At 39.2% G+C, this 20,040-nt stretch overlaps 1 protein-coding gene across 10 annotated transcripts in view; it reads right to left on the bottom strand.

Annotated features, from left to right (window-relative positions):
* gab1 (GRB2-associated binding protein 1) overlaps positions 1 to 19,234 on the bottom strand; it is a 235,421-nt gene extending 216,187 nt beyond the window's left edge. The window contains exons 1-2 of one of the 10 annotated variants that reach the window (XM_072584139.1): positions 19,101 to 19,234; positions 17,478 to 17,572 (exon numbers count right to left, since the gene is read on the bottom strand). In XM_072584139.1, coding sequence (XP_072440240.1) covers positions 17,478 to 17,549 — 72 coding nt within the window. In that variant the 5' untranslated portion in view covers positions 17,550 to 17,572; positions 19,101 to 19,234. Of the gene's footprint in view, positions 1 to 17,477; positions 17,910 to 19,100 lie in introns of those variants that run through there. The other 9 variants (XM_072584140.1, XM_072584150.1, XM_072584138.1 and 6 more) reach the window with 9 other exon arrangements.
* Between the last annotated feature and the right edge of the window lie 806 nt (positions 19,235 to 20,040).

Here is a 20,040-nt window from a genome sequence, read left to right as displayed (position 1 = left end):
ACACAGCCACACAGCCTACACGCATGCTGTAGACAGAGCTAAATAAACCTATAGCAACAGATCAGATCAGAACTCTGCAGACTAGTCCCAGTAATGAATGGTAATGAGCAATTAAAACATCTAATGAGGAATACACCAATCCTCAACAATGGCAGTGCCCAAGCAATTTTCACCTCATCCTGAGTACCCAACATTATGAATGCCAACCGTCAGCCAAATCGATTCACTTAATGTTATCTAAAGAAGCACCAAACTGAATTGGTTTTTCAGACCACAAGATGGAGGAGCAGACGTAGGTCATTCAGTCCAGAGTCTGCACAGTGAGGTCATGCTTTATCCGGTAATCCTCAACTCCACTTTCCTGTCTTTTCCCCCATAAACTTTGATTCCTTGATTAAATATACTGTATTCAAGGCTGAAATAGATTTTTCCGTGACCCAACCTTCAATGGCAAATAATTCCACAGATTCACAACCCTCCGAGAAGAGATTACTCCTCAACTCAGACTTATTCTAACATGATCCCCTCTGGTCCTACACTCTCTCACAAGGTGAAACAACCTTCCTGCATATGCCATGTCAGGTCCTGAAGATTTTTGGATGATTCAATAACGTTGCCTCATTTTTCTATATTCCAATGAGGACATACAACCTACTCAACCTCTTCTCAGACAGTCCTTCCCATACCTGGAATCAATCTAGCGAACCTTCTCTGGACTGCCTCCAATCTTTCCTGAGATCAGAGGCCCAAAGCTGTTTACAGTCTTTCTGGTGTAATCGAACCAATGCCTTGTACAGTTGTAGCAAAAACCTCCCTACTTTTATATTCCTTTCATCTCTCAACCACAATCTTTCTTGCTCTGGTGCTGAAATATATTATTTAATCAGTTAGTTTTCTTTTCCCTTCCTAAGGAAAAGTATATAATCCCTTGACAAGACTTTGTTTGCTTTCAAAATTTAAAAGATAATCTGCTGTGAATAATGAAGAAATAACAATCACCTGATTGCTCCTACTAATCTAGTTAAGTTATTGGTAATGACCTTTTCTGTTAACAAACAAACAAGTAGTTAACATGATCCAACTTTTATCCTGTAAACTGAAGATTAAATGAATCTCGGACTCCAGTTTCTCTCTAATACAGTTGTTCTGATTTTCAGAACATGACACAAATGCCACATCAGGTACATTACCTAAAGTGTAATTTTCTTTCAGTTGCACATTGTAATGTGTTTAACAAAGACAGCCAAATAAAAATAGTATGTCACTGAAGTTTTGGAATTTATACTCTTAAATTACAAAATGTTTTGAAGAATTCTTGGGTAAAACATGCAGGAAACTGAGGCAAAAAAGCATCAAAGCTAACTCAACAGTACGTGCACCCTCGGAGCTTAGCTACAATATATGCTCAGATGACAATCCAGATGAATGGAACAATATAATTTGTACTTATTCATAGCTTTTGGCTGAGTAAAACATCCCAAACAGCCTCATTGGAAACAAAATTTGACATTGAACCAGATAAGGAAATTAGAGAAGTTAAAAAAGCAGAGAAGGGGAATTCAACAGTTTAGGGTCTTGGCAGCTGAAGGCATGGGGAAGTCCACAGTAAAGAAGGGGAGAGCAGATTGCTCGAGGGGGAGGAGACCTTTGGCCTCTTGGAAGCATGTGGCCAAGATTGATGGAGTAAGGCTGAAGAACAAATAGTCAAGAGATTGGAAAATGATAGAAAGAGGGGGTAGTGTAAACATAGCTGGGTAATGGATGAAAGGAGAGCAAGGAAATGGGGAAAACCATGATTAAAAATCAGGTTTCTCATGAGGCCAGAGGGAAGTGCAAATATGCTGTAGGATATTTCAATTAGTGAGGGGAGGAACTGAAAACACTGATTCAAATTTTAGAATCCAAATGTTACTAAACCGGAAACAAACATAGGTAAGCAAATAGAAGGGGGATGATGTGTTAATATTACTTGGTGTAAGTTAGGGCAGATATCAGAGTTGTAGAATACTTCAAGCAGTGTCACAGAGATGTACAGCATGGAAAAAGACCCTTCGGTCCAACTCATCCATGCCAACCAGGATTCCCAACTTAATCCAGTCCCATTTGCAAGCACTTGGCCCATACCCTTCTAAACCCTTCCTATTCACATACCCATCCAGACGCCTTTTAAATGCTGTAATTATACCAGCCTCCACCACTTCCTCTGGCAGCTCATTCCATGCACCACTCTCTGTCTGAAAATGTTGCCCCTTAGGTCCCTTTTAAATCTTTCCCCTCTCACCCTAAACCTATGCCCTCTCGTTCTGGACTCCCCCCCCCACCCCCCACCCCAGAGAAAAGACCTTGTCTATTTATCCTCTCTATGCCCCTCATGATTTTATAAACCTCTACAATGTCACTCCTCAGCTTCGGATGCTCCAGGGAACACAGCCCTAGCTTATTCAGCCTCTCCCTATAGCTCAAACTCTCCAACCCTGGCAATATACTTGTAAATCTTTTCTGAACCCTTTCAAGTTTCACAACATTCCTCCGATAGGAGGGAGATCAGAATTGCGAGGGCAGAACATGAGAGGCTGGTCAGGAATTCATTCAAGCCTAAAAAAAACAATGCACAGATGAAGGTTTCAATAACAGATGAGATGAAGCACTGTCAGGCAATGTTAAGATAATGGAATTTGGTAATGTTTCAAAGCTCATCCTAGATCAAACAGGATGCTAAGACCATAAAGATGTAGGAGAAGTAGAACATTCAGTCCATTTGGTTTGCACCACTATTCAATGAAATCACTACTTATCAGATCATCGATTTTCCTTTCCTACCTTTTCCCCATAATCCTAGATTCCTTTACTGAATAACAGTCTATCTCAGCCTTGAATATCCTCAGTGACCACCTACCTAAGGATCTTATGTTTCAAAGGTTTGCTTTCTATTATTCTATAGCCCAATGAGTGAGGCCCAACCTATTCAACATCCCTTCAGAAGACAGTCCCTCCATACCAGTTTTCAGCCAGGATAAATCTTCTCTGGACTGCCTCAAATTCCAGTACTATCTTTCCTTTGGTAAAAAAGTGCCCAAAACTGCTGTGATCTGACTAGTGCCTGTGTAGTTCTAGTAAAACCTTACCACCTTCATACCAGAATCCTACTGTGAATTTCCCAGCTGAATTATGACAGGGACCATAAGAAAACAAATCAGTTTTCCCAATATTTAGTTGGGGGCAATATTTGCTCAACAATTAATGGATGCTGAACAAACAGTTTAAAGACTGTGGATGGGTCAAGGGATGTAGAGCTGGATAATGTCATTACAACTGATAGTGTTTAGGTGATGACAGCAAGTGGTAGCATGTAGATGACAAACACGGGGTCAAGAATAGATCCTTAGGGGACAATGGAGGTAACAACACAGCAGTATGACCAAACTTTACGGCAGGCTATGGCATAGATGGCTGTGGGCAAAAACATCACACTCAAACTGAGGCTTCTGGCAATTTCTGAACACTTTCAGGCAAAACATTTGAATGAAGATATTAAAAATGTGCAACAGATAACTTAATAGATAAGTTTAATGGTGTTATGACCTACTTAGTTTGAGCTTCTGTTTAAACCCTTATGAATTTTAGAAAATTTAGTTATTGAAGAAGGATGGTGGATGAAAACAAAGTTGCAAAAGGTGAATATCTTGTGAGAACATAGCCAAAAATTTCAACTGCAGAGCAACATACACTCACTTGTAAAACTGTTGCATCAAACAGCACAAAATCTTTCAACTTTGAAAATACCAAGCATAGTGCCATCTACAGGAGTAGCAGGTACTTACAATTACTTTTCAATGAATGCACAGTTATAAAAGCATGGACCTGTGCAGCAACAGTAGCAGCACAGACAAATCAAAAATCACAAAAGTCATCATAGCAGGGCAAAGCAGGTAGACGACTGGGTGATTACAATTATCTTTTCTCACTAGGTGAGTTAGACTACAAAAAACTGAATCTAATAAGTTCACTTAAAACTTTCTGAATTTAAGTCTAAGCAAGCCCCAAGTTTTTTTTATTTATGGAATGTTTAAATACTACTGTAGTGTAATGAATTCAGATATTAATAAAGAACTTAGCTCCACCAAATCATATCTGTACCATGTGGAAACGCTAGATGCTTCTGATCTCTGGACAATCATGTAGGCAGGGAGTGCTGTAAAGTGACGGAACTTGATTGAGGTGTTGGAGCTTGAGCTGCACTATCATGCATCGAAGAGGTGGAGAACTGTGCAGGTAGCATATTTAAGATGGCACCCTACAGCAAAATGGAGAGAGAATGGGTAACTGCCAAAAAGGTTAAGTATGACTAGGAAGGTAGTGCAACAGTCCCACAAGTGCCTCTGGGGAATACAGTCAGAGTCAAGGTAACAGTGGCATAGATGACGTAACTGCGAGGGGGACTGGTATAGGTCAAAGTTAGAAAAGCAACAATAGGGGTTTCTATTGTTAAAAGGCAGACTGATGTTTCTTCCAACACAGCTGATGATTTCAGGATGGTACGTTAATTCCTCACCCTCCCCTCTCAGATTGATCCCATGTTAGGGAAGTAAATATTGTTGTTTTATAGCTTTATCAAAGAATTAGCAAAAGAGGTTAGATCCTGCAGGCAGAATTCAGGAGTTTATCAAGAAATTAAGACAGCAGGAGTTCAAAAGGTAGTAAACTCCAGAGTAGTCCTGGAACTATGCAGCAATGAGTACAGAAGTAAAAAAAAATGCAGCTGGGTTAGGAGATGGAGGCCTTTCGTGAAGCACTGGGCCCATAACTATGGAGTTTGAGTCCCATACAAGACAAAGTTGCATCTCCATAGTACAGGCCCTAATATCATGGTGGGCTGATTCGTTATTGTTGTTGTGGAAGTTTTAAACCAGCTTGAAAAAGAGCAACTAAAACCAGAGCATTAATACTGAAAAAGAAGAAGAGAAGCAAAGCTGGAAATAGGAGGAAGTAGAAAATAAGCAAGCATGGAATCGCAAGGAAACAAAGGCTAGAAAAATGTCAACAAAGCAGTTTAGTGATTAATGGATGAATATTCCAAAGACAAAAACTAAGATAGATACATACTTGCAGGCAGATGAGCTCAGGGCACACAGATTCTTGCAAGTACAAATGGATTAGTTATTACTGAAAAGTAGCGCAAGGAGGAAAGGCAGCTTAAAAGTCCTGGTTACATTTTCAAATAGATTCGAGATACAAGTAGGAAAAAAAACGGTATAATCTTGTTTAAGGCAACAACCAAAGCTCTGAAAGAGTTTAAATGCTAGAAGGATCACAAACAGAGGCAACATAGATTGAAACAAGAAGAAAAGATCATACTACTTGGAGTATAACAAAGACCCACAGAGTTGAGAGAGTGAGAGCAAATATTACTTGGTCAAATTGCTGATTACTGCAAAAATAAAAAGGGCAGCAATAATGGTAGATGTTATCTATCCCAATATCAACTAGAATTACATCAGTATAAAAAGGGTGGAGGGTATGGAATCGAATTGAATTGAATTTATTGTCATGTGTACCGAGGCACAGTGAAAAGCTTTGTCTTGCGAGCAATACAGGCAGATCAGAGTTAAGTAGCATAGATAAGTAAACAGCAGCAAAAAACACAGGTACAGACGAATGTTAAGAGTTTGAGTGTCCATTCAGTATTCCAACAGCAGTGGGGTAGAAACTGTTTCAAAACAGGCTAGTGCATGTTCAGGCTTCTGTACTTTCTCCCTAATGGTAGAAATTGTAGAAAAATGTTGCCAGGATGGGATGGATTTTTGAAAATGCTGGCAGCCTTTCCTCAACAGCAGGCCTGGTAGATGGATTCTATAGATGGGAGGATGGCTTTTGAGAATGTCCAGGCTGAGTTCACCACTCTCTGTAACCATCTCCGATCTTGAATAGTACAGCTGCCATACCAGGTAGTGATCGATCGAGACAGAATGCTCTCAATGGTGCACCTAAGAAAGTTGGCAAAGATATTAGTCGTCATGCCAAATTTCCTCAGCTACCTGAAGAAGCAGAGATGTCATTGGGATTTGTAACCAGTGCATCCACATGCAGAGTCCAAGAAAGCTTGTTGGGATGACCACTCCCAGGAGCTTGACACTGTCCACTCGTTCCACCTCTGTGCTGTTAACGTGTAGGGGGGGCATGAGTAACATCCCACCGAAAGTCAATAATGAGTTCCTTGGTTTTGCTGCCATTGAGAGCTAGGTTGTTCTCAGTGCACCATTTTTCCAGGTCTTCCATCTCCTGCCTGTACTCTGTTTCATCGCCATCTGAGATTCGACCGACTATGGGTAGTGTCATCAGCAAACGGGGGCGACACGGTGGCACGGCAGTTAGCACTGCTGCCTCACAGCGCCAAATACCCGGGTTCAATTCCCGCCTCGGGCGACTCTCTGGTGTGGAGTTTGCACATTCTCCCCGTGTCTGCGTGGGTTTCCTCCGGGTGCTCCAGTTTCCTCCCACAGTCCAAAAATGTGCAGGTTAGGTGAATTGGCCATGCTAAATTGCCCCATAGTGTTCGGTAGGGGATTGGGTCTGGGTGGGTTGCGCTTTGGTGGGTCGGTGTGGACTTGTTGGGCCAAAGGGCCTGTTTCCACACGAAGTAATCTAATCTAACCTAACTTGTAAATGGCATTAGTCTGGTATTTGGCGACGCAGTCATGGGTATACTGTGAGTACAGTTGGGGACTGAGTACGCACCCCTGTGGGGGCGGGGGGCTCCAGTGTTGAGTGTCAGTGACAATGAAATATGGAATTCATAAAATGAAATAGGAGAATCAGCTGGTCGGAAAAAGGAGAAGGGGCAGTTCTATACTTTTTGTTAGGAAAGAAAGCTGAGCATGTGTGTGGTGGTGAGCATAATTAAACTGAATTTAGCACAGTTATTAAAAAGGGAGGAAGATACAAGGGTCAAAAGCATTTTAGTTCAGGAGAAGATCAACTTTACTGAGCCATGAAGCGATTTGAAAACAATGACTTGGAAATTACAATTTCAGGGTAAATGTCAAGAAAAGCTAGACATTGGCAGGATTCAGAATAAATATCTTCCTACTTGGAGAAAGACTGGACTCTGAAAAGTAGACACGTGAATTTCAAAGAACATCCAGAGCAGAATTAGCCAAGTGGAAGTATCAATGACTGACAAACTTCATAGAATTTTTTTGGGTGGTGATAAGGAGAGTCACAGAGGATAGTGTGTCTGATGGGAGGGAAGGATTTTTAGCAAGACTTTTAACAAAATTCCATGAGAAACAAACAAAGTCCTTGGAATTTGATTTGATTCAAAAATTTGGTTCAAGTTGGCTCTGTGGTAGGAAGCCAATTATAACTGGTCAATATGTTTGTGACTGGAAGGCTGTTTATAGTAGACAAAAATTTCCTTGAAAATTCAGTAGTACTGGCCCATACAACCTAGCAACCTTTGATGGCGAAGTAGTACCAACAAGGAGGAAGTTAACATAAAAGAGCTGCAGAAGAATAGAGAAGCTACATTTACAAAGGTGCTGCATGCATATTTCATTTTGAATTAGTGTATCGAGTTAAAGACAGCATTAGAGAGGAGATTGTAAATTGGATAATTTTACCATTGCTCCTTCAGTTTTGACACAGCCAACCAGAATGTTTAATGGGGTTTACTAAATGTGATTGAGAAAATAGCCTCTATGAATGTTTCATCAAGTTGTCATGTTAACTATAGGAGTACTGCATGCCACTTAGGTAGGCCAATTTGGTGGATCTCAATGATATTTTGAGGCAATACTGGTCAACACTGCTGCCTCACTGCACCACAGACTCAGTCACTGAAGGCTGGAATCGAACCTGTCTTTGGAGTTTGCAAGCTCCCCTATGTCTGTGTGGGTTTCTGCCAGGTGTTCCAGTTTCCTCCCAAAGTCTGAAAATATAGAAGTTAGGTGGATTGGCCCATGGTATCCAGGGATGTGTAGGCAAGATGGGTTAGCTATGGTAAATGCACGGTTTTGGGGATAGGATGGGATGCTGTTCAGAGAGTTGGTGCAGACTGGTTGGGCTGAATGGCCTCTTTCTGCACTGAAGGGATACTGGATTCTGTAATTCACATGGAATACAGCTCCAAGTGAATGCAGTTCAAGGATGGAATTCACTGAATGGAAAAGCAAAAGATTTCACATACCAGATGTTGGGCTAGAGAACTCTGGTTCTGTGTGGTGTCATGTTTTGGGAAGTCATGTGGGTTCTTGTAATTGTGTAAGATGCATTCTTGTTGTGTCAACTATTTAAAGTGAAATTTGCCTTGTTATTGAAATATCATTTGTCTGTAATCAAATTTAATTAAATTAGAATCAATGCAAAAAGCTACAAAGTGAAATCTTATCAATAATTCTTCATTTCGGGAAAAAAAAATGTCTGATTTACAGTTCACCCTCAGGGATCACGAAAAGAGGCCATAATTCAGAGAAGTTTATAAATGATATGAAATTTGGCCCTGTGGCGAATAGTCAGGAACAAAGTCATAGACTGCAGGAAGAGACAAACTGACTGGTGCGCTGGCAGAAAAATGGCAAGTGGAATTTGGCTAGGGGAAACAAAAGGTGAAACAAATTAATTCTGAGATGTCAAACAAAGCTAGATAATATGTAATAAATTACACAGAGAGGACCACTAGAGCACAGGCCCTAAGTGTTCAAAGAAGCAGACACAATAATAAAGTTGGTCAAGAGTTACATGGTACATCTTCCTTAATAGCTCAGGCATAGAGTACAAAAGCCACAAGGTTATACTAAGACCACATAATTCACCAGGTAGATTACAGCTACAGTACTGTATGCAATTCTGGTCATTGCATTACAGAAACTATGCAAGCAGACTAGAAAGGTTTAGAGAAGATTAACAAAGATGTTGCTAGAATGGAGAATTTTAGCTACAAGCGAAGGATGTGATTGATTAGGGTTTACCCCTTAAGAATGAAGGAGACCAAAGATGATGAATTGGGACAGAGTGGATAGCAAGGATCTATTATCATTAGCAGAGACATTATTGGGGACATGGATTTAAGGTAATTGCAAGGAGTAAAGAATAATGGAGAATTTCTTGTCCAACCAAAAGGTTCCTAAAAGGCTGGAGCTAATGGTCCACAAGAATGGCTGAAGCTGAAATGCTTATTGCACTTAAAACTACTTGTACATTCAATTGAAGTTCCATAATAGATAGAGCTAGGGGACAAGAGCAGGAACTTGAGACTTTGTTGTATAGCACATTTTTAGCTAGCATGGACATGTGCCAAATGACTGCAGCTCAGCTATAAATTTTCAATTTTTACACAGCGTAGTGAAATTCATATATAACTATTAAATAGGAAAAAATAAAGTTTTCATCTCTCTTTAACAGGTCATCAAATTCAAAGCAAAAGCTAGAAGGTATGATATTCCTGCTCTTTAATTCCTAATTGGCATCTAAAATGCAGAAACTTACTGACAGTGAAAATGAACAGTAGTGGTTATTTAAACAAATATGCAACAAGTACATGAATCAGATTATAAAATATTCAGCTAATTTGTGTGGGTTTTCCTCTATTCATGCAATGGCACGTTAAGCACTTGCGTGGTCAGTCGACAATAACGATCACTGGATATTCTGGAGTTTCAAGACTGATGTAACTAAGTACGTAAAAAATGTAACTTGGTTTCTTCTCCTACTTAAAATAGTTACACCCTGGTCGACACCAACCAAGTTTAAAAAAAAGCCATGAATTTAAGATGTTTTGTTCTATTAGGTATATAGAAACCAATGTGTCCAAGAACAAATCAATGCATTCAGATAAATAATAGATGAGCAATGATTTAGACAGATAGAAGCCTAGTGGATAACCATAGATTTTCAAATAATCCTACAGACAAATTTGACAAATCTTACCAACAGGCTTATTTCAAGAATAAAGGCAGGGGGTAAACAAGTGTTTGCAAAATTGAGGCACTGTACTGAAAGATCATAATCTAATTCCTGGTATTAATTTCTAATAATAAGCCACTGTTGGATTCAGCCCAAAAAAACTTTTCAAAATTCTGACATCACATCAGTGTTGCTCCTTCTCCATGTTACCAGTGAATAAAAATCATTTTTGTGTTCTCATTAAATTTCAACTCTTTCCATTTCAGACAGTATCAGTATGAAGAAGTCCCAAGTCAGATTTAGAGTCTGGCTTCCTCTGCTCAGACCCCAAAAGTGCCTGGAGTTGCAAATGCTGGAAAGCATGCCTACTGCCCCAAAATAACCCATTTCCCACTTGTCACTGATGAAATTATTAATTCGTCTGAATTTAGCAGCTTTTGTAATATATGATGATCAGTACTAAATCCACACCATCTTTTATTGTGGGTGTTAGTCTTATAGGATGTACTGCACCCAACTTCCTACAAAAATGATTTCTGAAGTCTAAAGTTTTAAAATCATGTTAGCTATTTATTCCCATTCTAATAACTAAACACACTTAAGACTTAATACACCATTTACACTATTGCTTTCTTTTCAGAGTCACTCCATCATTCTGTCAAATCTTATATTGTTACTGACATAGCTTCCAATGTACAGTCAAGTACCAACTCTTTATTCTACATTTTGCTTATTTCCCCTGAAGTTTTTGTCATCACACAATAATTATTTAAAACGATAACAGATGATTCCCCTTAGAAAATGGGCACACAGCAACAATAACTGCATATTTCTCAAGATGATAAGGACCAGTTACTAATCTGAACAAGACAAACCCCATTAATTTCATTCATCCACGTTTTAAATCAAACTCAGATGCAGCATTGTTCTCAATGTTTACATAACCCTTGCATGATGAACGTTTAACTCAGTTTACCTCATTGTCAATTTCAGGGTTAAGAGAAAATTGAGACATTAAGGCAAGTCAACATTCATATACTAGTTTATGCACTGCTCGGGAGTGAAGTAGCCTTCACATAGGCCATACTTCTTTTATACAAAAAAAAAGTGAAACTGAAGTTCTCAGAACAGAAACAAAAGCAATTACTGCAGGTTAGGCTAACCCAAGGGAGACATACTAGTATTAAGGTTGGGCTGGGCAAGGGAGATATACTAGTATTATCAGTTACAAAGCCTTTCATCAGACTGCGACTGGTATTAACTATAGTGCTGAATGGAAGCAGCTGACACCACTACCTCTGAGAGAACAACCCAGGATATTACACATTTAGTTTCAATCTGAATGTGCTTTTACATTTAGGAGATGTTCCTGCTGTAAATTGTTTCTCCTCTTCAGCAACTTCCTTTCGTTTTGCTGTATCATGATTCTGCAGACCGCAAAACAGTTAAAATTTGATTTTGTGAAGTCTCTGCAAAATTAACAAACAACTGGAAGCCGTAAGAGACAGACTATTGCAATTCTCAAAGTTTGCATTCTCATTGTTCAGATTGGATGCAAATGCGGTCTATGAAATAAAAACCAGCAATCCTGGAAAATCATGTGAAGAAAAAGGTGTGTTCAAGCTTCTGGTGTGGGTCCTTCTTCAGAATTAAAATATAACAGACAGAAATGTTAATATATTAGGTGACCAGCTCAGAGTTTCCAGCGTATTCTGCAGATGACAAGTGATTTTTACCACGCACTCAATACTTCCACAAAGAGCCCGATCAGTCCTGTTACCTTGTTTACTTGATCATTATATACATCAGAGCTCAAAAGAAACACAGATGAGCCACACAATTCTCTTAATACAAGAGATAGAAGGATTGAAAGTAACTGGTAGTTTAAAAAAAACAAACACACGTATATCTTGTACATCTCATTTTAAAAGTTTGGAAGTAGAGAAATTCTGCAGTGTCCAAGCCAAAAGTGTCTCATTTGTCAGACCTTACAATACCAATAGCACACGTGAATGATATTTAATCTGGAAAAACAGACATCATGATGGATTCAAATCAAACAGAATAAGGCAATATTGGTTCAACCCATATTTTATTTTGAAATGTGAAAGTAGTACAAAATCAGTATTAAATTCCCAAAATTACTGAGAATAGCCAAGAGCCTTTTTTCCTAAGATTGCCAGAGCTTTTGCATTTTTATGATTTTGATTTGTGCAAGTTTGTAGTCTTTCTTCCAACATGTTTTTCCTCAAGGTTTGGTAGAACTCAATTTTAACATAGCTTGACAGCAGTTGTAGAAGCAAGCGAAGATGATTACATAACTCATATTCACTCCATCATCAAGACTGTCTATTTCTATCACCATAAGACTGCCCCATATGCCCACCTGGTTTTCATCTATACCTTTGTCACTTTGAGGCTCAACTATTCCAATACCTTCCAGGTGGGTCCCTCACCTTGCACCCTCAAAACATCTTGAGTTCTAAAACACTGCTGTATACTTGCTCACTCACTGGTCATTCACACAAATGTCATTAGAAGTTCCCTGTATCTATAAAAGTGTTAAAATGTTTTCAGGATCAATTTTCCTTCAATAAGAACAACTTAATACTAATAATCTAGTCATTTGGTTAACTGGCTGAAAGCTGCTCTTTGTAACTCAATTAATTACTAACAACCTACGATATTCCATTGAGGAATAGCTCAAAATTTCAAATTCTTTCTCAGCACTCAAATACACCAACACTTCACCCGATCCTAGTAACTACTGTTCCCTCTATACTACAGGCCTGTGCAACTTGGTAACGGTCATCAAGTGTTGTATATTTAATTATTAAAGCTGCACACATCCTAATATTTGGATGAGGTTTACTGCCAATCTAGCCCTCAAGCAGAATGGATAGGCTCACCAAAAACAGGAAACTAAACTGCTAAGAGTCAAGTCTGGCAAGTTTACATCAAATGCAATTAACAGCAGAAATCCAAGTCAATCAATTCCTGGTGCTCAAAACTAGCTTGCAGAATTTGTCTTCCTTGCTGCTTGCTCATGATCTCTACCACTTCCCAGTTCTTACCGTGACCTTCCCAACTTGCAACCACTCTCCCAAAAGCAGGTTCAGGGGAGGGGAGTGGTGATACAAAGAGATGTAGAAAATTGGGAAAGTCTGCAAGCCAGTTTAAGAAGATGTAAGCTATTTTGAGCTCCTAAGAGGATTTTTGGGTTAGTTAATACTATTGATCTAGTTATTAGTTTGAATTTTATTTCGTAAAAATTAAGGGAAGACTGATCCCAAAGATATTTGGGACATTTAAAAAATACAACAGAATTTCTAGAGTTTGAGGTAAGTTTTGGAATCCTAGTCCAGATCTCTAAATAATAGTACAATGGTTCTTTTGAGATTATCTCATGGGACCTTTTAAACTGCCTGTACTTCCAATACTACTACTCTCCGATTCAATTCTGAAAGCATTAAGACCCCATTTACTTGGAAGACAGTGTGCTTCACAATTCACAGATCTTTAAAAAACAATTGTCGGTGTAATATAATGATCCAGAGACCCAGGTAATGTTTTGGGGACCAGAGTTCAAATCCTGGCATGGCAGATGGTGGAATATGAATTAAAGTTTAAAACAAATCTGGAATTAAGAATCCAGATGACCATGAAACCATTGAGTGTTTTGGAAAAGTAGAGGAGAGGCAATGGCCTAGTCGAATTATTGTTGGTTTAATGATTACCATAAAGCCAGTGTCAATTGTCAGAAAAACTCATCTGGTTCACTAATATCCTTTAGGGAAGAAAACTGCTCATTACCTGGTCTGGTCTACATGTGACTCCAGAACCATAATAATGTGGTTGAGTCTTCACTGCCCTCTGGGCAATTAGGGTTGGGCAGTAATTGCCAGCAATACCTTCCTCCCATGAATGAATAAAGAAAAAACCCTCTGGTTCACTAATATCCTTCAGGGAAGGAAACTGCCATCCTTCCTTGGTCTGACCTACATGTTATTCCAGACCCACAGTAATGTGGTTGACTCTTAACTACCCAATGGGCAATTAAGGATGAGTAATAAATGCTGACCTAACCAGTGATATCCACATCCTTTGAGTGAATAAAGAAACTTCTTCAATTCTTAGTTCACCAAAATGCTATCTCCCCCACTTTCCCACAATAATATTCTTCACCCTGCCACTTCACAAAAACAGAACTTGCTCCGTACCAGAGACAATTTATCCCTCATTGATTACAACTGTTGATGTGAAGAAATGGTGTGCTACTCTCCTCATTATTCACTGCAGTTTTTTTTAAAAAAAACGAATGTAGGAAGGGTTGCCTTTTAGACATTTTCTAACAGTTCAAAAGGCAAACTGTCTCAGCTCTATTGACAACAAACAGAAGATCCCAGTCTTATCTTCACCCATTGCTACTAATTCAATGTATTTAGATTTTGCATGATATTTAAACTTATGTATCTCTCATGAGAGTGTAGTGGTTATGGTACAGTATTTACAATCTACATTCTAATGGCACAGAGGTAACTTCAAAGTTTAATTCAGTAAATCTGTTAAAATTTGTGGACTTGTACATTATTGTGTCAATGATTAGGAATGGCATTGTTTCTTCTTCCATACTAATGGTAACATTTTAAAAAAGAGGTTATTTTGTTTCTACTTGTGGCACAAATCATTGTGATATTGGTACACATAAAATCAATTCCACACATGATAGGAAAGAAAAAGAGGAAGCATTTTCTGTGATCTCCACATGACTATAAGAAATCTGTGTTCCTCCTGTGTTGGATCTTCCCCATTCTTTATTTTCTTTGACTCAACAGTGGAAGCAAAACCTTCAAATATTTGGTCCAAGGTTTTGGAATTCACTCCTTCATTCTAGCTGCTTCCTTTAAAGATGCTTCTTAATGTCTATGTCTGACCAAGCTATGGGCCAGTTGTGTAGTTCAGTAACAAGTTTTGTCAGATAATATACTTTAAAAGCATTAAAACTGTTTTACTACATTAAATACACTATGTAAATGAAATCTGTGACTGTTTGCTGCTAGGAGAAGCCAGGGGGGTAGATTGGAGGGGGGGGGGGGGGGAGAAGGAAGATAATTAAATTACTTTAGGATGCTTGTGTTAAATTTGTAGAACTAAATAAAGATGATAGCTTAGGCCAATGATAGCAGACTTATTAGGCGAAAGTGAGGATGCTGGAAATTAGAATGATGATGGGCTCCTGCCCAAAAAGTCAAGTCAATTTTCCTGCTCCTCAGATGCTGCCTGACCTGCCGTGTATTTCCAGCACCACTCTAATCAGAGCAGTCTCATTGCCAAGTCAAGGGTTGAGGGTCAAGTTTCACTTCAAACACATCTGTACATAATCAGTAATGGCACACCAGAATGGGACAAAGAGAACGTGACATGCCAGTACATTATCTTTTGGAGGAGTCTTCAAACCAAGGTGCCATTCACCTATCAAGGTAAATAGAGAAAATCCTGTGATATGTTATTTAAAGAGCAAGTGTATACTCCTGAGGTCCTTGCCAACATTTATCCATGAGTCAATACAAATGTGATTGTGTCTATTTATTTAATTCGTGCTTGGGTCCTTATTGTGCATAGTCTGACTACCATATTTGCCTATAAAGTACTGTACTTTGCCTGTACTTCAAAAATGAAATAATTGGCTGTGAATTACTTTATTACAGTCTGAAGATGTTAATAATACAGCATACATTGAATCCGTTTTTGTCTTAGCTGGGGAGCTAAATACAAACTTCTCAAATGTTTTCTTTCTTTGGCATTACTACAAATAGGAATTGAATAATTTAATTAATTAACTTAAATCAACACAGCTATAATCTTGTATTTGTACTTCCTCCAGGATCAAAAATATTGCTGCAAACAAATAATCACTATTTATACCAAAGTCCTATTCTTAATAATTTCTTACATTAATAACAATTATGGGAACACAGGACTGATGCTTGATAAAGTAGAAATTGCACGCATCACAGATTTATTCACTCCACATTTTTATAAATGAAAAAGGTTGATAGAGGCTTGTTCAATATGCAAATAGAGTCACTGACTGATGTTGTAATAGAATTGGCAAGTGTCAGAAATCCTCTTCTTTCTTGTACAACTAAATAGCAGAAAGCAATATTCATTTCTGAACACTTCGATCGCAGTTTCAAAAAAAATAAACACTCTGGGCAATTTAGCTTGGTCAATTCACCTGACCTGCACATCTCTGGATTGTGGGAGGAAACCAGATGAGACAAGTAAAATCCTTGAAGAAAATTCATATATTTCCACAAATAAATCTTTAAGAAGGTATATCTCAAAAAAAAGGTTTCAAATGTGCTAAGTCACATCACCATAAAACTAGTCTTTATTTAAGACTACCTTAAGTTATTATTTCAAGTAGGTACTACAAAACAAAAAAGGTTCAAAGTTCCTACCACTAACAATTATTTTCTCAAGCTGCAGTAAATAATTAGCCCACTAGTTCTTTAAACCTATTGGCTAAAGTATGAAAAGCCTCACATAGTTAAGTGTTGTAAGTTATATAATACCTAGTAGTAAAACCATTGCAACTCGTCATGAGAGCTTTGGGTGGTCTAAGTCTAAAGGAACAGTTCAGTTGCAGGGAAAGTTTTTAACTTTATGCGATGACATAAACCTCTGTCAAGGACAGAGATTTCGTCTGAAATGACCTGAAGACAATTTTGAATGCAGGGATCTCTTCACTTTCGGCTGGTCCTAAACACTTTCACAGATCACCGAGAAATACGTCTGGGGAAAAGCCCCATTTATTGCCACCTTTTAGGATTGAAAACAGTCTAACTTCCTTTCAGCCGCCAGACAAAATGCCTCGATGCAGCACGAAAGAAAATCCTGGGGTGAGAGACCCGTGACTTCGCAAGAGATTTCCACGCATTACTAACAAATAGTTCATCCTTCCAAGTCGCTTGGCATTGCACCTGCATTAGAATACTGTTCTAATTCTACCTCAAATGTACTCAAAGCAGCAGCCAAGTTAATGGGTGTGTCCCGTCCTGGAAACTTGCTTTCTGACAGTGTGCGATTCAGCCACTGTCCCTTCAAAACTCTCACTGTTCAACATACAGGAGATTTCTCTTGCGTTCAGCCATGTGTGACTGCAATTCCGTAAAAAAAAAGTAAACACCAGAACATACTCACCACAAACAAAGGACTCCATTGCTTTTTGAAAGATTATCTGCGAACGTTGAAAATCTGAAATAAAACTACTAAATGGACCATACCTATGTTGGCCACAACTCAAATTAACTTTTCAATAAAAATGTCACGCACAGCAACTCCAAATAATCCTAATTTACATATTAGCAAGATTAAGGTGTAGGGGACAATTGCCAGTAGTTCTTGAGTGCGACTATTATGTTATGTCGAAAGGAATAGTCGACTACTATTTTGAAGGATAAGTTAATCTTGTACAGGTAAACATTAAACTTTTACAGCACTACCACCGCATTTTATTCTGCAATACATGCAAAAATGTTTTCGATTTTTTTAAAAAAGAAAAAAAAACTTACGTAACGTCTCAACTTTTTCTCCGGTGGAGACTTCCTCAGCCAGCCGTTGTAGACGATATCGCCGCCGCTCATCTTTCTTGCTCACGATAAAAGGGCTGCGAAGACAAACCAGGATCGCCTCTCTCAGATCCAGCCCAGTAAAGTCTGAGCTAACTTTCCCAGCACAGCCCCAGGTACTTCTTTCTATCACGATTCCACTGTTCAAACACACACTGGGGGGGGGGGGGGGAAGAAGGAGCAGCCGTATTCGGGATGATTGATGGTTGGACAGACAGGGTTGTTGTGGGTCTGGTGGGAGGGAGGACACTGATTCTCCCGCCCTGTCCACTGTCGTCCCAGCCGGACACTCGCGCCGCTGATTGACAGCTCCGCTGCCCTCGGGTCCACCAAACTTCACCAACAAAAAAAAACTCACCGATTGCAACCGATCCAACTATTCCGTGACGTTCCCGACGTGAGCTGACGTGCTCCAGTGTGAGTTTATGTATATGTGTGTGTCTGTGTGTCGGGGGGGAGAGGTGGAGGAATTCTGGGATTTGTAGTTTTAAAACCCCCAGTTCCTCTCGCTCTCTCTCCCTTCAAGCAAATACCACATACTTTATGCCCAGTGATTTCGCTCCATGCTTTCCCTATCCCGGTGGACTGGAAAGGTAAGTCTTGCAGGATGGAAACCTCCTCTTGCAGTACACAGGGAAGCTCACGGTCACGTATCTCTAATGCAAGCTGTTGTACTGCAGACTTGGGTCTGCCTTGGTAACCGATTCGTGTTGAGCAGTGTTCGAGACAGGGGACCCTGATAGATGAAAACTGGCCTTCCCCCTCAACGCCAAGAGACATCCACTCCCTCTCCGCCCAGCTACCAGCAGAGTCCGTCCTCGGTTTTCGATAATAAAACTACATTTCCCAGCAGTGGTGTAAAACCCAGCGTCTGGGAATGGGAGTCATCCCGTTTCACAGCCCTCCACCCCGTGGCTGTGGGGTGGAATCGGGCACAAATGGGGAAAACTCATTGATGGACCGAGGGTGTAATAAATACAAACAGTGATCTCGCCAGAATCTGACTTCTGAAGGTGCCAGAATCGATGAGATTCAGTATTCCTCGTTTAATATCTTATATTTATAAATTGGGGTTTTTTCGCGTTTTTGTAAAAGACACTTTTAACGTTTTGTTTTTAAAAAAAGAATGTTTTGGCAGAAGTGCAGGGTTGCTATGCCAGCCACTTCTATTATGGAATTGTGTCAAGAGAAAAATTATTACGCCGGCTGGGAGAGGAATCTGTGGAATGCAGGCGAAAAAAATGTTCCAGATTCCTGGAGCTCACTTGAAGGTGAAACTCCTTCTGAGTTTGCGTGGAGTGGGAGTTAGGAGAACGCAAACTAATCACAGAGATGGAAGGCCTTCCTAGCTACTGCGTACACTAAACAACCGACGCCCCCACCCTGTTCACTTTGAAAATTAAAAACAACGACTTGCAACCCCCACCCCAAGCAAACAAGGGACTGGTTCAACATTTCTTTTCCCACACTTCAAGAAAAAAGTCAATTTGGTTTTTATTTTTTAAAATGTATATATTTAAGTACCACTGATCATACCGGGAAAGAATCATGAACTAGATGACCTACCAGGATGAAAACAATTCTGCTCGACTTTTTCCAGACGGAGTCATTACATCCTAGTTAGTGTGAGTGCGCACCACATGCCCCAAAAGGAGCGCGTTTCCAAACAACCTATCCCGAGTGCATGATCGATTTCTGCACCTAAAATTGTTTGAACTCGCCCATTTACAGTAATGTTGCAATGGATTGTGATATGAGATGTTTTGTTCAGCTGGGGTGCACTGATGACTTAATCGTGGAACTGCTTGGAAAGATGTGCTGAGTCAGACAATGCAAAGGAGCTGAATTGACATGTAAGGTAGACTTCAAAGAATGCTGAAGCCTCTTTTGGTTAATGGCGATTTGGACTGATATGAGTCCAACTCCTGGTTACGGCCAAAATCAATATAAGAAGTTTTTACATCAAAAGTTATAATGACAAAATATTTTCGAGAATGTTGCAAGGTTTTATACTTATATTACTGGCAAATACTTTTACAAGTTGTGTAAAGTGTTGTATTTATCTATGCTAATCTTAACATAAATGGAAGAATATGTTGCTTAGTACCATGCCAATTATAAATAAATTATTTTTATATTGTTGTACAAATAAATAATTGGAATGAACACATTGAATGTGGTGTACTAGTTTGGAATTCCTTCTGTTTACCTTTCTCAATATTGTGTTTATGAAGGTGAGGAATGTCAGATCTGGAAAATTTTTAAAAGGTTTAAAACAAACTAACACCATGTGTCAATAATTAGAGTTCCTTTGCACTTAAACTCAGAAGCTAGAGAGTCAGAGTTAGTGAGTCTTTTCCAGGTTGGAAATACAAAACAAGTGGAGTGCCACAACAGCCTCAAGTATTTACCATGCACCTTTTTGATTTGGAAGAGAGGAGTGAGTATAATGTATGTAAATTTGCTGATGATACAAAAATTGATTAGATTTAGATTACTTACAAGT

This window comes from Chiloscyllium punctatum, chromosome 14, assembly GCF_047496795.1.
Source record: "Chiloscyllium punctatum isolate Juve2018m chromosome 14, sChiPun1.3, whole genome shotgun sequence".
Classification (NCBI taxonomy): Eukaryota; Metazoa; Chordata; class Chondrichthyes; order Orectolobiformes; family Hemiscylliidae; genus Chiloscyllium; species Chiloscyllium punctatum.
This window is presented reverse-complemented; position numbering and strand designations above follow the sequence as displayed.